This window comes from Toxorhynchites rutilus, chromosome 2, assembly GCF_029784135.1.
Source record: "Toxorhynchites rutilus septentrionalis strain SRP chromosome 2, ASM2978413v1, whole genome shotgun sequence".
NCBI classification, from domain to species: Eukaryota; Metazoa; Arthropoda; class Insecta; order Diptera; family Culicidae; genus Toxorhynchites; species Toxorhynchites rutilus.
In genome coordinates this window covers 210919254-210935732 of record NC_073745.1, presented here as the reverse complement: position 1 = coordinate 210935732, position 16479 = coordinate 210919254, and the positions used below count along the sequence as shown (strand labels likewise).

Sequence of the window (16479 nt, the reverse complement as noted above, 5' to 3'; positions counted from 1 at the left end):
GGAAATATGCCATGCACTAAAAAAAATAGACGGAACAAAAGGACCAGAACCTGACGGAATAGCACCTATATTCCTAAAGAACCTGGCTGAGGAACTCACCCTTCCCTTACATTGCATTTTCAATATGTCACTACAAACTGGAATATTCCCAGAAAAATGGAAGCAATCTTTTTTGGTACATATCTTTAAATCAGGCGCTAAATATGACGTACGTAATTATCGTGGAATTGCCTTTATCTCTTGCATTCCTAAACTATTCGAAGCAATAGTCAACGAAAAAGTCTTCCAACAAGTAAAGAATAGAATTACGTGTATGCAACATGGCTTCTTCAAAGGCCGTTCAACTGCAACTAATCTGTTGGCTTTTGTGACTTTTATTTTGAATGCAATGGAAAATGGCAAACACGTAGAAGCTCTTTACACTGACTTCAATAAAGCACTTGACCGCATCGACATTCCATTACTACTTTTCAAATTGCAGAAAATAGGAATGGAACAAAGACTCTTAAACTGGCTCAATTCTTATCTAACAAACCGTGAACAAATTGTTCATTTTCAAAATTCTCCAAAAAATCCAGTAAAAGTCACATCGGGAGTTCCACAAGGCTCTCATCTTGGTCCTCTTCTTTTCATTCTGTACGTTAATGACATTTCCTTCGTTCTCAAGCGTATACATGTACTTGTGTATGCCGACGACATGAAGCTTTTCGCGGAAATTGGAAATAAAAACGACATCGAAGCATTTCGAAACGAAATACATGTATTCCATACTTGGTGTGATAAAAATCTACTAACACTGAATGTGAAAAAGTGCAACTCTATAACATTTAGCAGAAAAAAACATGTACCAAATATTGTAATATGTCTTGGAAATAAAAATGTAGAAAAATGTGAAATAGTTAGAGATCTAGGCGTTGTCCTGGACTGTAAACTCACATTCATAGAACACTACAACTCTGTAATAAATAAGGCGAATAGAGTGTTAAGTTTTGTCAAACGCTTCTCACATAACTTCCAGGACCCATACACAATAAAGCTTTTATATATTACATATGTAAGGTCTATTCTGGAATACTGTAACATCGTGTGGAACCCGTATATGGTCGTACATGAAGAACGCATTGAGTCAGTCTAGAAACAGTTTCTTCTATTTGCACTTCGTAAACTCAACTGGACCTCATTTCCACTTCCTTCATATGAAGCACGCTGCATGCTCATAAACATCCAAACACTAAAAGAACGCCGTGAATTTGCAATGCTTTCTTTTGTTAATGATCTAATTTCGCAACGAGTACAGTCAGGTGAATTACTAGAAAAACTAAATTTCTATGTACCTGGGCGTCAACTAAGAACACGAAATTTGTTTCTAACCAAAACATCCAGAACAAATTATGCAAATAAAGGGTGTGTCACATCAAATTGCATCACGGAAAAAACGCTGTAGAAATTCGCCCAGTAGACCGATCCTTTTGAAAATTTGAGACAGTAAAATAAAAACTATTAAACAGCTTTTGGCATTTTCTTTTTATTCATACTTCGAGCCCAAGCCCGTATGCTCGCACCTTCCTCTTTACCCCGTCCATAAGGTTCTGTACAACGTCAGGTTGTAGTTTTTTTTGAACAGAAATCCATTTTCTCTTGAAGTCCGCCTCCGATTTGACAACTTTTGGGTTCTTCCGGAGGGCCTGCTTCATAATCGCCCAATATTTCTCTATTGGGCGAAGCTCCGGCGCGTTGGGCGGGTTCATTTCCTTTGGCACGAAGGTGACCCCGTTGGCTTCGTACCACTCCAACACGTCCTTTGAATAGTGGCACGAAGCGAGATCCGGCCAGAAGATGGTCGGGCCCTCGTGCTGCTTCAATAGTGGTAGTAAGCGCTTCTGTAGGTACTCCTTAAGGTAAACCTGCCCGTTTACCGTGCCGGTCATCACGAAGGGGGCGCTCCACTTTCCACAAGAGCAGATCGCTTGCCACACCATGTTTTGCCTTTCGTCGCGTTTAGGAGCCTTCTGAACCTTGTATGTACGCAGGCCCTCCCGCTGCTTGGTCCGCTGGACGAATGAACTTGACAAATTCAGCTTATTGGCGACATCCCGGACCGAACTTCTCGGATCACGTCTAAACTGCTTAACTACGCGCTTGTGATCTTTCTCACTGACGGAGCATCCATTTTTGCCGTTCTTCACCTTCCGGTCGGTGGTTAGGTTCTCGAAGTATCGTTTTAGTACTCTGCTGACCGTGGATTGGACGATTCCCAGCATCTTACCGATGTCCCGATGTGACAACTCCGGATTCTCGAAATGAGTGCACAGAATTAATTCACGACGCTCTTTTTCGTTCGACGACATTTTTCCAAATTTACGAAAAATTGACATTGAAGCATGGCCAACGTGATCTATACACTCTTATCTGATTATAAGCGAAAGCTGAAGATATAATTCCTAAAAATTAAATTTCTACAGCGTTTTTTCCGTGATGCAATTTGATGTGACACACCCTTTAACGCCCCTATCAATCGCATGATGCGTATATACAATCAGCACTGCGAAATAATTGACACAACAATGAATTAAAAACAGCTAAAAAGAAACATGTACCGCAAAAATAATATTTAACCTAAGAAAACATTGTAACATTAGTGTATAAGTGTGTAGTCTACATTTGTTTGACGAAATGAATAAATAAATAAATAAATAAATAAAGAACTTCTCTGACTGAGAAAATTCAACTTGAATAGAATTTCTCCACACTGGAAGGATTTACCGAACGTGTCATATAATTTTTCAACTTGGAACAATACAGGCGGCAGTTTGATGATTTGGGGAGAATTTTCTCAAAAAGGCCTGGTTAGCTTACCATCGACACGAATGAACAGTCAGAAGTGCAACGAAGTACTTCAGAATCATTTACTTCTGTTTTTGCATCAAAAACAATGTGATAATTGGGTAATATTGTATCAATTTATAAAATCTGGAAGGTCATGGTATTTTTTTTTAATCCAAAATATATATTTTATTAAGGCTCATATGGCGTCAGCCTAACGGGGCCGGGAGTTCAATATTTTGACAATGTTTGCTTAGACTATGTTAGTAATATGTAACCGATTACTCGCGGTTGACTCGAGGTTAGTATTACAAGTGTTCTCATAATTGGTATGTCGCAGTCTTCGATGCTCTGTACGTGTGCCCGACACGGGATACTTCCTATTGGGATGCAGCTGACCATTAATCAGCAACGCCCCCTAGTCTGCACCCCATATCTAGCGTGGTGCGTCTTTCTCGACTCGAGGAATCCAGGATAGAATGGTCCCTAGCCGGCGCAATCATCAGCTCGTGTAGAGTTGTCATGAGCGGTACAACCTTTGGCTCTTGTTGAATAATCAGTGGACTGCACAACCTTCGGCCCGTGCATCTGTAAAGAGTGTGTGTATGTATTGCCACGACTAAGTAAAAGTTTATCGATCGGATAGGAGGGATATGAAACGGGGACACAACGAAGGAAACATCATTAAACGTTGACATCGGCGTTTCTGAGGAACAGGTATAGATGAAGCAGAAAATCAGGATCCCGGCTACCTAAGATATCCCGGACGGAGATATCCGATTGTCTGCCTTGTGCTCTCAGTGCTCTAGAGAGCTGAGAGCGAGCAGCATGGAACCGGATACACGACCAGACAACATGCTCGATGTCGTGGTAGCCATCGCCACAATCACAAAGATTGTTTGCTGCGAGCCCAATGCGATAGAGATGCGCGTTTAGGTTGTAGTGATTGGACATAAGCCGAGATATCACGCGAATGAAATCACGACCTACATTCAATCCCTTGAACCATGCACTCGTCGAGACCTTAGGGATAATCGTGTGTAACCAACGACCGAACTCATCACCACTCCACATGCGCTGTCAACTTACGAGCGTATACTGACGAGGAATGTGGAAAAATTCATTATAAGCAATTTGCCTTTCAAAAAGTGTGCCTTCTAAAGCACCCACCTTAGCTAGCGAGTCCGCTTTCTCATTCCCCGGAATCGAGCAATGAGAGGGAACCCATGCTAAGATAATCTTGAATAATTTTTCGACCAAAACACTCAATAGTTGTCTTATTCTTGTTAGGAAATAAGATGAGCGTTTATCAACTTTCATTGAGCGGATTGCCTTTATTGAGCTGAGACTGTCTGAAAAAATAAAATAGTGGTCGATGGGCAATGTTTCAATGATCCCTAATGCGTAATATATCGCACCCAGTTCAGCGACATACACGGAACAAGGATCTTTGAGTTTGAAAGAGGCACTGGAATTTTAATTGAAGATGCCGAAGCCAGTGGACCCGTTTATGAATGAACCGTCAGTAAAGAACATTTTATCAGATCTAACTTTCCCATATTCTGCCGAAACTATCGGCGGAATAGAATCGGAGCGTAGGTGATCTGGGATTCCATGGATTTTTTGTCGCATGGACAGATAAAAATTGACAGAGGAATTGCAAAAGTATGGGAAGCAAACTTGGTTGGAGATGCCTGGTGAAGGGTGCACGTCGTGTGTAAGGTACTCATGGTATAAAGACATAAAACTTGACTGAGGAGTCAGTTGGAGTAGATTTTCGAAGTTATCAATCACCAATGGATTCATGATCTTGCAACGGATGAGAAATCTGTAGGATAATTCTGTGAACCGAAGAGTAAGCGGGGGTACTCCTGCCAAAACTTCGAGACTCATCGTATGTGTCGAATGCAAACACCCCATGGCTATACGCAAGCAACGATATTGTATTCTCTCCAGCTTGAGAATATGAATCCTGGCAGCTGATCGGAAGCAAAAACTGCCATATTCTAACACTGATAATATCGTTGTTTTGTACAACTGAATGAGGTCTCCTGGATGGGCACCCCACCATGTTCCGGTAATTGTTTGGAGAAAATTGATTCTTTGCTGGCATTACTGTTTCAAATACGCAATGTGTCTCCCCCAGGTACACTTAGAATCAAAATATACACCCAAGTATTTGAAAAACATAGAGTGTTGGATCGTTTTGCCGGATAGGTGAAGCTGGAATTGGGCGGGTTCGTGCTTCCTAGAAAAAACGACCATTTCAGTTTTCTCCGTAGAGAATTCGATACCCAGCTTGAGGGCCCACGTGAACAGATTGTTCATGGTTTCTTGCAACGACTTTTGCAGAGCGACGGGATTAGTACCCGTGATGGAAATAACTCCATCGTCTGCAAGTTGTCTCAGCGTGCAGTCTCTAGTTAGACAATCATCCATATCATTGACGTAAAAACTGTACAAGAGGGGGCTTAGGCAGGAGCCTTGTGGTAGGCCCATAAAACTGTAACGAGAAGATTTAGAGCTGCCATGAGAGAAAATCATGTGCTTTTCTGACAGTAAATTGTACAGGAAATTGTTAAGAATTGGTGAAAGTCCACGATTATGAAGTTTCTCTGAGAGAATTTCCATGGAAACTGAATCAAATGCCCCTTTGATATCGAGAAAAACGGAAGCCATTTGTTCTTTGCGAGTAAATGCGATTAGGATTTCAGAAGATAGCAGCGCGAGACAATCATTTGTCCCTTTACCTCGGCGGAAGCCAAACTGCGTATTTGACAGCAAATTGTTCGTTTCGACCCACTTGTCCAAACGAAGTAGAATAATTTTCTCTAACAATTTACGAATACAGGATAACATTGCAATCGGCCTATACGAGTTGTGATCGCAAGCCGGCTTGTTGGGTTTCCGTATGGCTATCACTCTAACTTGTCTCCAGTCATGCGGGACAATATTCAGCTCCAGAAACTTGTTGAACAAGTTCAGCAAACGCTGTTTTGCCAAGTCGGGAAGATTCTTCAACAAGTTGAATTTAATCTTGTCCGACCCCGGAGCTGAATTGTTACATGAGAGAAGGGCAATTGAGAATTCCACCATCGAAAAATTCTCATAATCGCTTTGAAGTGGAATGTCGCGTACGACGTTTTGTGCAGGAACGGTGTAGGGGCAAACCTTCCTTGCAAAGTTAAAAATCCAACGGTCAGAGTATTCCTCACTTTCGTTTGTATGGTTCCAGCCACGCATTTTCCTAGCCGTATTCCAAAGAGTGCTCATAGCGGTCTCCCTTGACAAACCATTGACGAACTTCCCCCAATATCCACGCTTTTTTGCTTTAATCAAACCTTTTAGTTTGGCTTCTAGAGCTTGGTACTTTAGAAACCATTCCACTAATCCAGTTTTCCTGAATTTTTTGAAAGCGGATGATTTTTCAAGGTAGACCTTTGAACACTCCTTGTCCCACCAAAGTGATGGAGGACGACGTCGGAAAGTGGTAGCCGGTACACGTTTCTTTTGAGCTTGAAGTGCGCTTTCGTAAATCAAACTCGATATAAAGTTATACTCTTCGAGTGGAGGAAGTTCATGCATTGAAACAATTGCTTCAGATATTATTTCCGCAAATGTTCTCCAGTCAATATTCTTCGTGAGGTCATACGAAATATTGACTGACTCACGAGAGCTTGATTCATTAGCGATCGATAAAATTATTGGTAGGTGATCACTACCGTGGGGATCTTGGATTACCTTCCGCATGCAATCCAGGGATAACGAAGAAGAGCATAGAGATATGTCTAGCATGGTTGCCCGTGCAGAAGGGTTGGCTATTCTGGTTGCTTCCCCAGTATTCAAAACTGTCAATTTGAAGTTGTCACACAGATCATAAATCAAAGTGGCACGGTTGTCATCGTAGAGTGATCCCCATGCTGTTCCATGGGAGTTAAAATCACCTAAGATTACCCGCGGCTCCGGCATTGCCTCGATAATATCAAAGAACTGATGGCGGCCTACCGTAGTTCTGGGAGGGATATATATCGAAGCAATGCAGAGGTCTTGGCCATTGATTTGTGTCTGGCAAGCAACGACTTCAATGCCTATCATCGATGGGAGAGTGACTCTATAGAAGGAGTGACATTTTTTAATCCCCATTAGTACGCCACCAAACGAGTCATTTCGATCGAGGCGAATAATGTTGAAATCGTGGAAATTCAGCTCATCGGCTGAAGAAAGCCATGTTTCACAGAGAGAAAATACATCACAGTTAGAGCTGTGAACTAAAAATTTAAACTGATCTAGTTTAGGAATAATGCTTCTGCAATTCCACTGTATTACAGCGGTCAAATCCTTGACCTCTTGCACTGAATCAGGCATCGAGGGAAATGAACGCTGCCAAAAAACCACATTTTTCTTTCAAAAATGTTCTCACAATCGGAAGCAAACATAATACTATGCTTTTAAGAGGGTCGTTTATATTTAAAGCATTTAAAATGTTGTCCACCAGGTCATGGTATGGTTTAATGAATAGGGGCTTCAGATTCTGGACTGGTCAGCTTGTTTACCAAATCAAAATCCTGTCAGGAACTGATGAGGAGTGGTCGGACGAATAGTAACTGCAGCTTAACAGCAGTATGAGTGATTTGAAGAGCTTTAACGAGCAATATTCTCTGCGTAGAACGAGATATCCACTACAATATGGCGCAGCTTGGTCGTAACCACCCCGAATGGGTTATTTGAACTGATTAAGAACTAAAGATGATCTACGAATTAGAAACTTATCGTAATTCATGTTCAATTGGCGTTATTTTGTAATCAACCGTGCCGGCGAAACTGTAGTCAATGTTTAGTGTTGTTTGGATACCATCTATGTAAATAAGTTCAAACTTACGGGATACGTCCGAACGGCAATTCTGACATTACGTTTTACCTTCCACTCTACTTTCCTTGGTTCAAACATTATGTTGTAACACACGACACCACGCGAGAATGTTTTGTTAAATTGATAGTTTTGCCGAATGGATTCGTGGATTGGCCTCCAAAATCATGCGATTTGACACACCTATTCTTGTGGGGCTATGTGAAATCTATATCTGAGACAAGCGTGCTAGTATACATTCTGGTAAAATACCTTGCTGCTTTCAAAAAGAAATATTTTAATTTCAGATCGTTTCTGGAATACCAAATAATTCAAACTTTCGATCTCCATTGTTTGCTTTACGCTGTCTGCAAGAGAGATGTCAGTATTTTTATGAGTTTTGCAGTTGTTGTAATTCAATGGAAGTACAGTTTCCAAAATCAGAAGATTCTCGGTCCAATTTTTCCATTTTCTCAAAAGTACAGAACTCTGATTTTTTATCAGCCGCACTGGTCAAACATGTAGTCCGCTTTGACTGCATACATTTATTTATGCTTTCTAAACATTTATCAAATCTGCCAAGCTCTGTATTAACACCGATAGTAAAACGGTCATTGAATCGTTCATTTTTTTTTGTGTGGGGATTGGCATACACTTTTACTCTCTCTTTTGCGACATAATTGAATAAATACCAACATTTGAAAACAAAAACCATTAAATTTAAAGAAAACTGAGCTCAATTGTAACAGCTGTATTCAGTTGTATAATTATGAAAAACTGTTACTGTGAAAAGGCTCGAATTTGTTAGGGGTTGTAATTATCGCAATTAGTTGAACGTGTTACAAATTTGGTTCAATCTAACGAGTCATTGCAAAAGAAGATTTTGTATGAAGTCAAAAAGCTTCGAAAATTGATGAGTTTGCCTTTGATTCGCAAACAACCGGTTACGCTTGGTTTGTGTTCTGTTAATGAATCGTTGAGAATTTGAAAAAAAAAGATTCTAACCAACAAAGAAAGAAGAGAGCAAAAATGCACCCGGTATCATCCTTTGCTTACATGTCAGAAGTCACAGAGTCAATGAACTACCAAAAATATATTGCAGCAGATCATTTGCACTAATGCAAAAAAAAAAAGAGTTAAAACTTATAACCGGTTCTGCAGCAGGAACAAAACTAAGCGAACAGCATTCTGGGACCATTTTTGGCAAAAAGATATAAAAAGGAATACACCCCAAGAACAATTATTCTTATTCGGAGGTATCTCATCGAAAGCACCATGCGGCGCATGTTTGAGATTGTTGGCATTCTAACGCTGCTTGGAGCAGTTATTCTGGCCGAAGAGAGCGCTCCGGCGACCGTTCCCGAGGAACAAACTGAGGGTAAGTATTACTGGAGCATGATATTTAGAATTGAAGGCTCACCAACATTTTTTTTATAGCCGAGAGCGCCCCAGCGGCGGGTCCCGAAGAGCCAGTCGAGCGTGAGTTAAGCTAAAAAATAATAATTTATAACTTGTAGTTTATCAATAATTTTTTTCAATAGAGAGCCCTTCAGCGGTAGTTCCGGAACAACAAAGTAGTCGTAAGTATAACTAGAGATTTATATTTAAAAATGGATGATTTATCAAGAGTTTTCACAGCGGCTAAAATACATCTAGTCCCGGAAGAGTTCCTAAACAGAGGCAAGGATTACAGTTTGCAATGCGCCAGTGCTGCAGATAAGGTACATGTGTGCTTACTTTTGGGAATTTGGCTTTTTATTCCTAACCAATATTTCGTTCCGTAGGTGGAATTCTTCTCAGCCTTCCGAATGTGTCTCGATTTGGGTTTAGAGTTTGCATCGGTTGAATCCAGAAGTGACAGCGCTGCGCTCGATATAGCACTTGCCGGGTATGGTGATGATGTTTGGCTGAGTGGCTCCGACTTGGGAAAGCCAGGTTCTTGGATATGGTTAGCTAATAATCACAAAGTGGGACGTTGGAACAACTATGCTAATTGGAAACATGGTGAACCTGATGGGAGGAACCACTGCATGAGCGCCTCCTTGCAAGGTGAAAAATCGAAGTGGTCTGCCAGTAAATGTGATAAGAAACTTTGTTATGTTTGTCAGAAATATCTGACGTAGGAGGTTGTAGGTAATATTAAATGTTTGTGAATCTTATGTGCCAAGCATTATCTATGTTTCTGTAAATGTAGTCTATTCAACGAACTTTTCACAAATAAATTTTAGCTGTTTGGAACACAAAGAATCGTTCCACTCCAACGTGTCCGCGCGTATTTCCACACAGTGTTCAATTTCACCCCGAATTGTCGCAGAATTCGGTTCACCAGAGGCCCATTGGGTGAGAGAGGCCCGTTTGTTGGTCAATCCCCACCTATAAACGCCACTGGTTGCCAAATCGTTTGCACCTATCCAATAGCTAGCCGCTGACTCTTCACCGTTCTCGTTCAGCCAATCCTGCAGATCCTTGTTATCGTATTTGCTACTGATCTGAAGTATCGACATACCGATCTCACTGCAGTAGGAAACTGCCTCGAACCAGTTGGCCTCCTTTAGTGTAACAAAGGTTATACAGATTTTACAATATATCCACTAAAATCAAATTGTTCCAACTCACACTGTAAGGAATCAGGAAATTCTTCCAAAGACCAGATGACGCGCCACAGGGACATAAGCATTTGTTCTTGAGGAGAATATCTGAAACGGAATGATGTCCATAATTAAAAGTTGGATAATATATCATATCAAAACATTACCTCTCACTGTTTGATTGCCAAGAATTTCTGCATTTGAGTTTTTCAGTACGCCAAATAGAGCCAAAACTGCGATCGTTAATAGAAACATTGCTTCGATTTTTGTTTGCTCTCAACTACAGCATGAATACAAGATGAATGCGGCCCGCTATCAGTGTTTTAAGCCTAACAGAGCTGCTGGGATTTCCCGTTTGTAATTTGTGTTGATGTCGAGAAGATGGAATGAAACGAGTGTTGGCAAAAACTGTGCAGCCACCAACACAAACAAACTTTTTTCTGTGTATTTTCGTAGTTCTTAACAATATTGTTGTTTAATTTTACATAAAAAGTAAGGAGAGGTATTTCGTTCTATTTTACTTCTGAATCGACATAAGAATCCATATCAAAGCGACAGTGGCGGTGAGTGGAGCTTTCGCACTCGGGGCGGAAGTGTCTGGTTGCACCCAAGGCGCGTAGAAGTATATCTACTCCCTCTTCGATATCTGTGTGTGGTGTATGTTGAATGGTGAATGGTAGGGGCGTTCCTGCACCCCTAAAATTGTGTAACCGGGGGCTGTCCCCAGCTCCCGCACCCCCTGTCGACGCCACTATAAAGCGGTATACATTACATAATATAGATATTTTGCATTCTAAATTTCAGTTGAGTCATCCAGGACACATGAGATCAGCCCCATATTGGGATGGTTTCAATGAAATGAGAATGTTGGGGTTTTAAATTACACTTTCTACTAGAATCTATAAAAAATGATGAAAATACGAACTTGTATTGAAATAGTTTGTTTTATTTCACCATCTATTTGTCTCTGCAGCATCCATTAGTCACTCGTCATTTTTTGAAGTTTCTGCTTAATTATTGTCCAATATTCTTCGAGTGGGTGCAATTAGTAGCGATTGGTTGGGTTGAGGTTCCGTTGTGACGGATGTCTCAATACCACTGGAATGTCTCTGGGATGTAGCGTGCTTTCAAATATAGTATGCGTTTTTACCCAGGAAATTTTCTTGTAAACTTGAAGTCCATAGTATTACACTCTGTCCAACTTCTGTGAGACCAGGTGATTATCCTGCTGCTTTGTGTCATTGTAAACAAACAATGCTTCAATTTATATTGTAGTGTGTAGGTATTGGTGACTACCATTTACTGCATGATATGTGTGTGTGCAAGCACTGAGCGTAAACGAATGTTTTTGTATTTTTCAAGTGTCAAGTTTCTATAAGACCAGTTACATTTTCCGTTGTTTCAGTTGTTTTGATCAATAAATATGGAAAATTCCGAAGGGAAAAATGCTCACGGAGAGAGAAGAAAGACAAATCGACGCATTTCACCAAGAAAATGTTAGTATCAGAGATATTGTTCGTCGGATTGGACGATCCCATCAAGTAGTGCTCAATTATTTGACGAATCCTCAGGGATACTGTAAGATGAAAATAACACGTAAATCGAAGCTCTCTGACCGGAAAAAGCAAGAGATAGCTAGAACAGCTTCGAATACCTATGCAAATAAAGCAATATTTGAATTTAAATGTTATTGGGTGACAATTCGTCAAATTTTGATAAAAAATCCTCACATAAAGAGGACTTAAAAGGTTGATGCTCCTTATCTTACACCATCTCACATCAGAAGTCGTCTGAATTTTGCCAAATCTCACATGAACCGACAATGGAACATGGTATGTTTTGACAAAGAATGTTTCCAAAAAATACATTTTGCAATATACCATAACGAAAAGTTTTTCAATGTATAGGTTAACTTCACTGACGAAAAAAAGTTCAATTTGGATGGTCCAGATGGTTTCAACGGGTACTGGGATGATTTACGGAAGAAGGAACAGTATTTTTCAACCATGAATTTTGGTGGAGGATCGTGCATGGTTTGGACGGTATTCTGTGCAACCGGAAAGCTCAAGATAGCTTTCATATCATTCAAGGATTACATACATGTTCTGGAATCCTCTCTCCTACCGTTTTTGCGTGTATATCGTCACAAAACGGATTTTCGAAATGGTCTTATAGAAACTGGACAGCTGAAATTCTTATATTTAAGCACAATAAATAAACAAACAACTCTTTTGAACGAAATTGACGATAAATATACTTTATTCTAAGCATTTAACAATGTATGAATGTATCTTGTTGAAATTCTAACTGTTTGTGTTGCAAACGAAATACAATCAAGGTGGTATATGTAAACAAACTTCGATATTTTATTTATATCACTTTTTATTGTAAATCACTTTTCAAATCAGGATTTTTGAAGGAAATTTATCACCAAAACCGTACATAAAATTCTTGGGGACGTCTCCTCAAGCCTTGGTGATATAAAACATTTGTCCTTGAAACTACAACAAATCCATCTTTACATACGTTTTATCGTTCACTTTCGTATTTTGTTAGAACCTTGCTGTGAAGGATGTTATGATAAAAATTAGTTTGATTTAAACTTGCCGCATTGTTTTTGATTGTGTATTCAAAAAAAAAAAAAACTTAACATCTTACATGTTGTAGCTAAAAAAACAACTGGATCAAGTTTGTGGATTAAAATTAATACTAAATTCATAAGATGGGATGGGAAGAACGAATATAGTCTCTAAATTGGAGATCATTATAATGATCCCAAAATGGTATCTGAGGTTCTTGGAGAGCACTTCGCTTCCGCCTCGTCTAACCACAATTATAGCCATAGTTTTCAAATCCGCTAATCAGAATGCTACCCCATCGACTTCAGATCTAACTCGGAATATGACTTCAACAGGGACATCTCCCCGAAAGAATAGACTGGGTGCTCTACAGAACAAATAAAGGTTCCACCGGACCAGATGATATCATCTATGTTATGCGGAAAAAAACTTACCTACCTCGGAAAAATAGTTTTATTGAAACTTTATACCGAGGTGTGGACATGTGGAAACAACTGCTGGAGGAAAGGTTTGGTTGTTTCACTTCCGAAACCAAACAAGAACCAACAAATTGTTGATTACCGTTTTTGGAATCCAAATAGTTGCTTGGCCCCAGACAATATGCTTTTCAAGCGGGAAAATGCATCGAAGATCATCTTATAGAATTGCAAAATATTCTAGATGATGTTATTGAAAGAGAACACCACGTAGCTGTAATATCGCTCGATCTTACCAAGGATTTTGATTCAGCATGGATGCACCCGGTACTGAAGAGTCTTTTTAACTGGGGGGTTCGCTTTTATAATAAAAGTTTCCTCGAAAACAGAACCTTCAAAACAATGATACATTCTGTCAAATATATGACGGAAATTTGCAATATTAAATCTTACCGCTGAACATTTTTCATTTTATTTTTTAAGTTGATACTACTGTCAGTGGTTTTAATGTCAATTTTGAGCGCAATATGTCATTTAGTTCACTTAAAACGTCATCAAGAATAAGCTATTTTTTTGTTCGGTCAAAGATAATGTGTGAAATTTTGTATTGCAAACAAAATTTCTTGTGCCGAAACGTTGAAAGTGTTACAGAATACATTTGGTGACTCAAACGGCCCGACATGGATCTTGCGCCACGATAATGCATCAACTCATCGATCGATCATTGTGAGCGAATTAGCGACCAGAAATTGACCAAGCACCGTACTCTCCTGATATTGCCCCGTGTGCCATTTTGACGGCATTGAAGACATAAAAACGAATTCATTGCGTGAACTGAATCCAATTCCTAAAAATAAAACTATACAAAGTGTTTCGATGACTGGATTGTTCGTTGGAAAAAGTGTATTGCTTCGGAAGGGGCCTATTTTAATTTTAAATCATTTTCATTAAAAACACCAATTCTCGGTAAATATTTGACAGAACCTACACGTGATACCCGAATCAAATGTAGCGTTTATTCTAGGGACAATGAAAAAGGAGAGAGGAAATATTGCAATTTAAGCACCACCATTTCACGATAGATCGCAGAGATATGTGCATCAATCGATGGGAAATACTTCTACTTCCTTCGGACCTTCCTTCCTTCCTTGTTTGTATTAGAGAGGCTTCAAAATTTGCTTCCTTCCTTCCTTGTTTGTATTAGAGAGGCTTTAAAATTTGCAGTTCATTCGCCTCTACGTTACGCGCCTGACTAACTATTGAACACATGGAAAATGTCAAGCATCATTTAATTGAAAACAACGAAATAAACAATCAGTGCTCACTTGGTTGTGCTGTAGAAAGAGCAAATAACGTAACGACCATGATGCAACATGTCACGTTGCATCGAACGGACATATAAATTACGTGATTGCGACATTTTCTGCTAGTGACACTCTAGACAGCGATCAGCCAACATCATATGCTACAACTAAGAGTTAATTTAAAAATGCTGCTGCTTTCCCGATCGCACGCAAAGCTCAGCGCTACCATTCTGTGCAATGAATTATGTGTTTGTTGAATAGAATAAGGGTTTGCTATGAAGTGTGCGTTTGGTTGGTTTTCTAAAACTAAGATCTTAACTTTTGGCCTTGAGAGAAGTCATTCTTGAGTCTCACTGCCACTGACACTGCCGCCTGGTCGCTGCATGGTGAGTCGTGTCTTAAATATGTGCTTCATATTCTTCTTCGTTTGATTATAGAGACTTTAAATCTTTCGATTCATTCGTCTTCGATATTTAAGTTGATTTTTTTCCAAGAAGCCATTTTTTTTTTCAGAAACGCAAACAAATTTAATTCTTCGGATTCGTCCAGGCTAAGAATGTCTCTTAGGCTTTGACCTGTATTGTGTCGGGTTCGAGCATCTTTGGTATGCTGGCAGCTCAGCAAAAATTACCTACGGTTACGAAGGCCGCGTTGCAGGAACAGGAGGGTTGTTTTGTTTTGTCAATTAAGTAGGAGTGAGTAATGAAAATGTGACCAAGTATCGACTGTTGTTTCTGTCGAACCAAGGAGGTGTGATGTTTTAAACATTGTGAAGATGGGTGGAATGAACGTTCCTCCAGGTTATATCCCAGCTTAGGCGGACCTGATGTTTCATCCGACGGGTTTTTTAACCCATCTGTTTATTTTATTAGACTCAGTATTCCTATCTATCGATAAACATTTGTTTTATCTATTACGCAGTAGCCATTGAGGCGTAAGAGTATTCCTATGCTATCGATATACATGTCGCCTTTTGCGGCGTAAGAATATTCCTATTGTTCGAATGTTCACAGTTGGACTGTTCACAGCGAGATTTGTTGATATGAGGTGTTATTTTTAGTACCAATTAAGGATGCAGCAGACCGTATGTGAAGTGACAGGCTGAGATCATCACCACATGATGATTGTTGCGTGTACGTAGTAGCTAGATAGATGGTCAGTTGAGAGCCCTGAGTTATGAGTTCATGATCGTTCTCTTAGTAGCGGACACGCAACCAAATAGGCTTCGAAGACCCCCTACACCCGACGGATAATATCAGGTGGATTCTCCTCTTTCCAATCGGCTCGTCGGTGGCTGTGTTTCTGAAAATTATGGAACAACCAGGAACTCAATAAAAGATATTTGATTTTCTCTTACAAGTATGGTTGGTTCAGCTTATATGGAGTCGGTTCCGCACAAGTCACGTTGTGAGCTTTTAAGTTTAAAGACTGTAGAATAAAAAAAAGCGAAAAACATGTAACATCAGGAGAGTGGTATTAATTATTTGACTCAGTTACTTTCTGTTTTATTAGTTTCTCTCCAGACAGCGATCAGCCCACGCTATATAATGAGGCTGCGACTTAATATAAAATTGAAATCTGTTTCGACGTAGAACTACGTCTTTCATTAAGGGTTGGCACTACAGGTCACGTTTTTATGAAATAAAGTTAACGCTAATAGCTATTTTTGCCGCGAACGTAATTTAACGGTTTACATACCAAACGAATCGGAACTCCCTAAGATTTGTTTTTATGCTATATGTTACAACCAGGGGATGTGTAAACGGTTTATATTGATGAAAACTAGAAGCATTTTCATTTTCCCATACATTTGTCATTTGTGAGCCTCCCTACCCATGCCGTCATTTACGAGTAACTTACCGTCGACCAACGAAGAGGAATGATTTAAAGTCTCCGTGAACAAAGAAGAGAAGGAGAAGAAGA

At 39.8% G+C, this 16479-nt stretch overlaps 2 protein-coding genes across 2 annotated transcripts; one reads left to right on the top strand and one right to left on the bottom strand.

Annotated features, from left to right (window-relative positions):
- Positions 1-8887: 8887 nt before the first annotated feature.
- Positions 8888-9930, top strand: LOC129764674 (galactose-specific lectin nattectin-like). The gene is made up of 5 exons (XM_055763997.1): positions 8888-9047; positions 9107-9148; positions 9211-9249; positions 9308-9390; positions 9454-9930. Exons 1-5 carry the CDS (start codon positions 8945-8947, stop codon positions 9790-9792), a joined length of 606 nt encoding a protein of 201 aa, XP_055619972.1. The 5' UTR covers positions 8888-8944; the 3' UTR covers positions 9793-9930.
- Positions 9824-10678, bottom strand: LOC129764675 (perlucin-like). The gene is made up of 3 exons (XM_055763998.1): positions 10425-10678; positions 10286-10365; positions 9824-10218 (listed from the first exon to the last, which is right to left on the bottom strand). Exons 1-3 carry the CDS (start codon positions 10510-10512, stop codon positions 9865-9867), a joined length of 522 nt encoding a protein of 173 aa, XP_055619973.1. The 5' UTR covers positions 10513-10678; the 3' UTR covers positions 9824-9864.
- Between the last annotated feature and the right edge of the window lie 5801 nt (positions 10679-16479).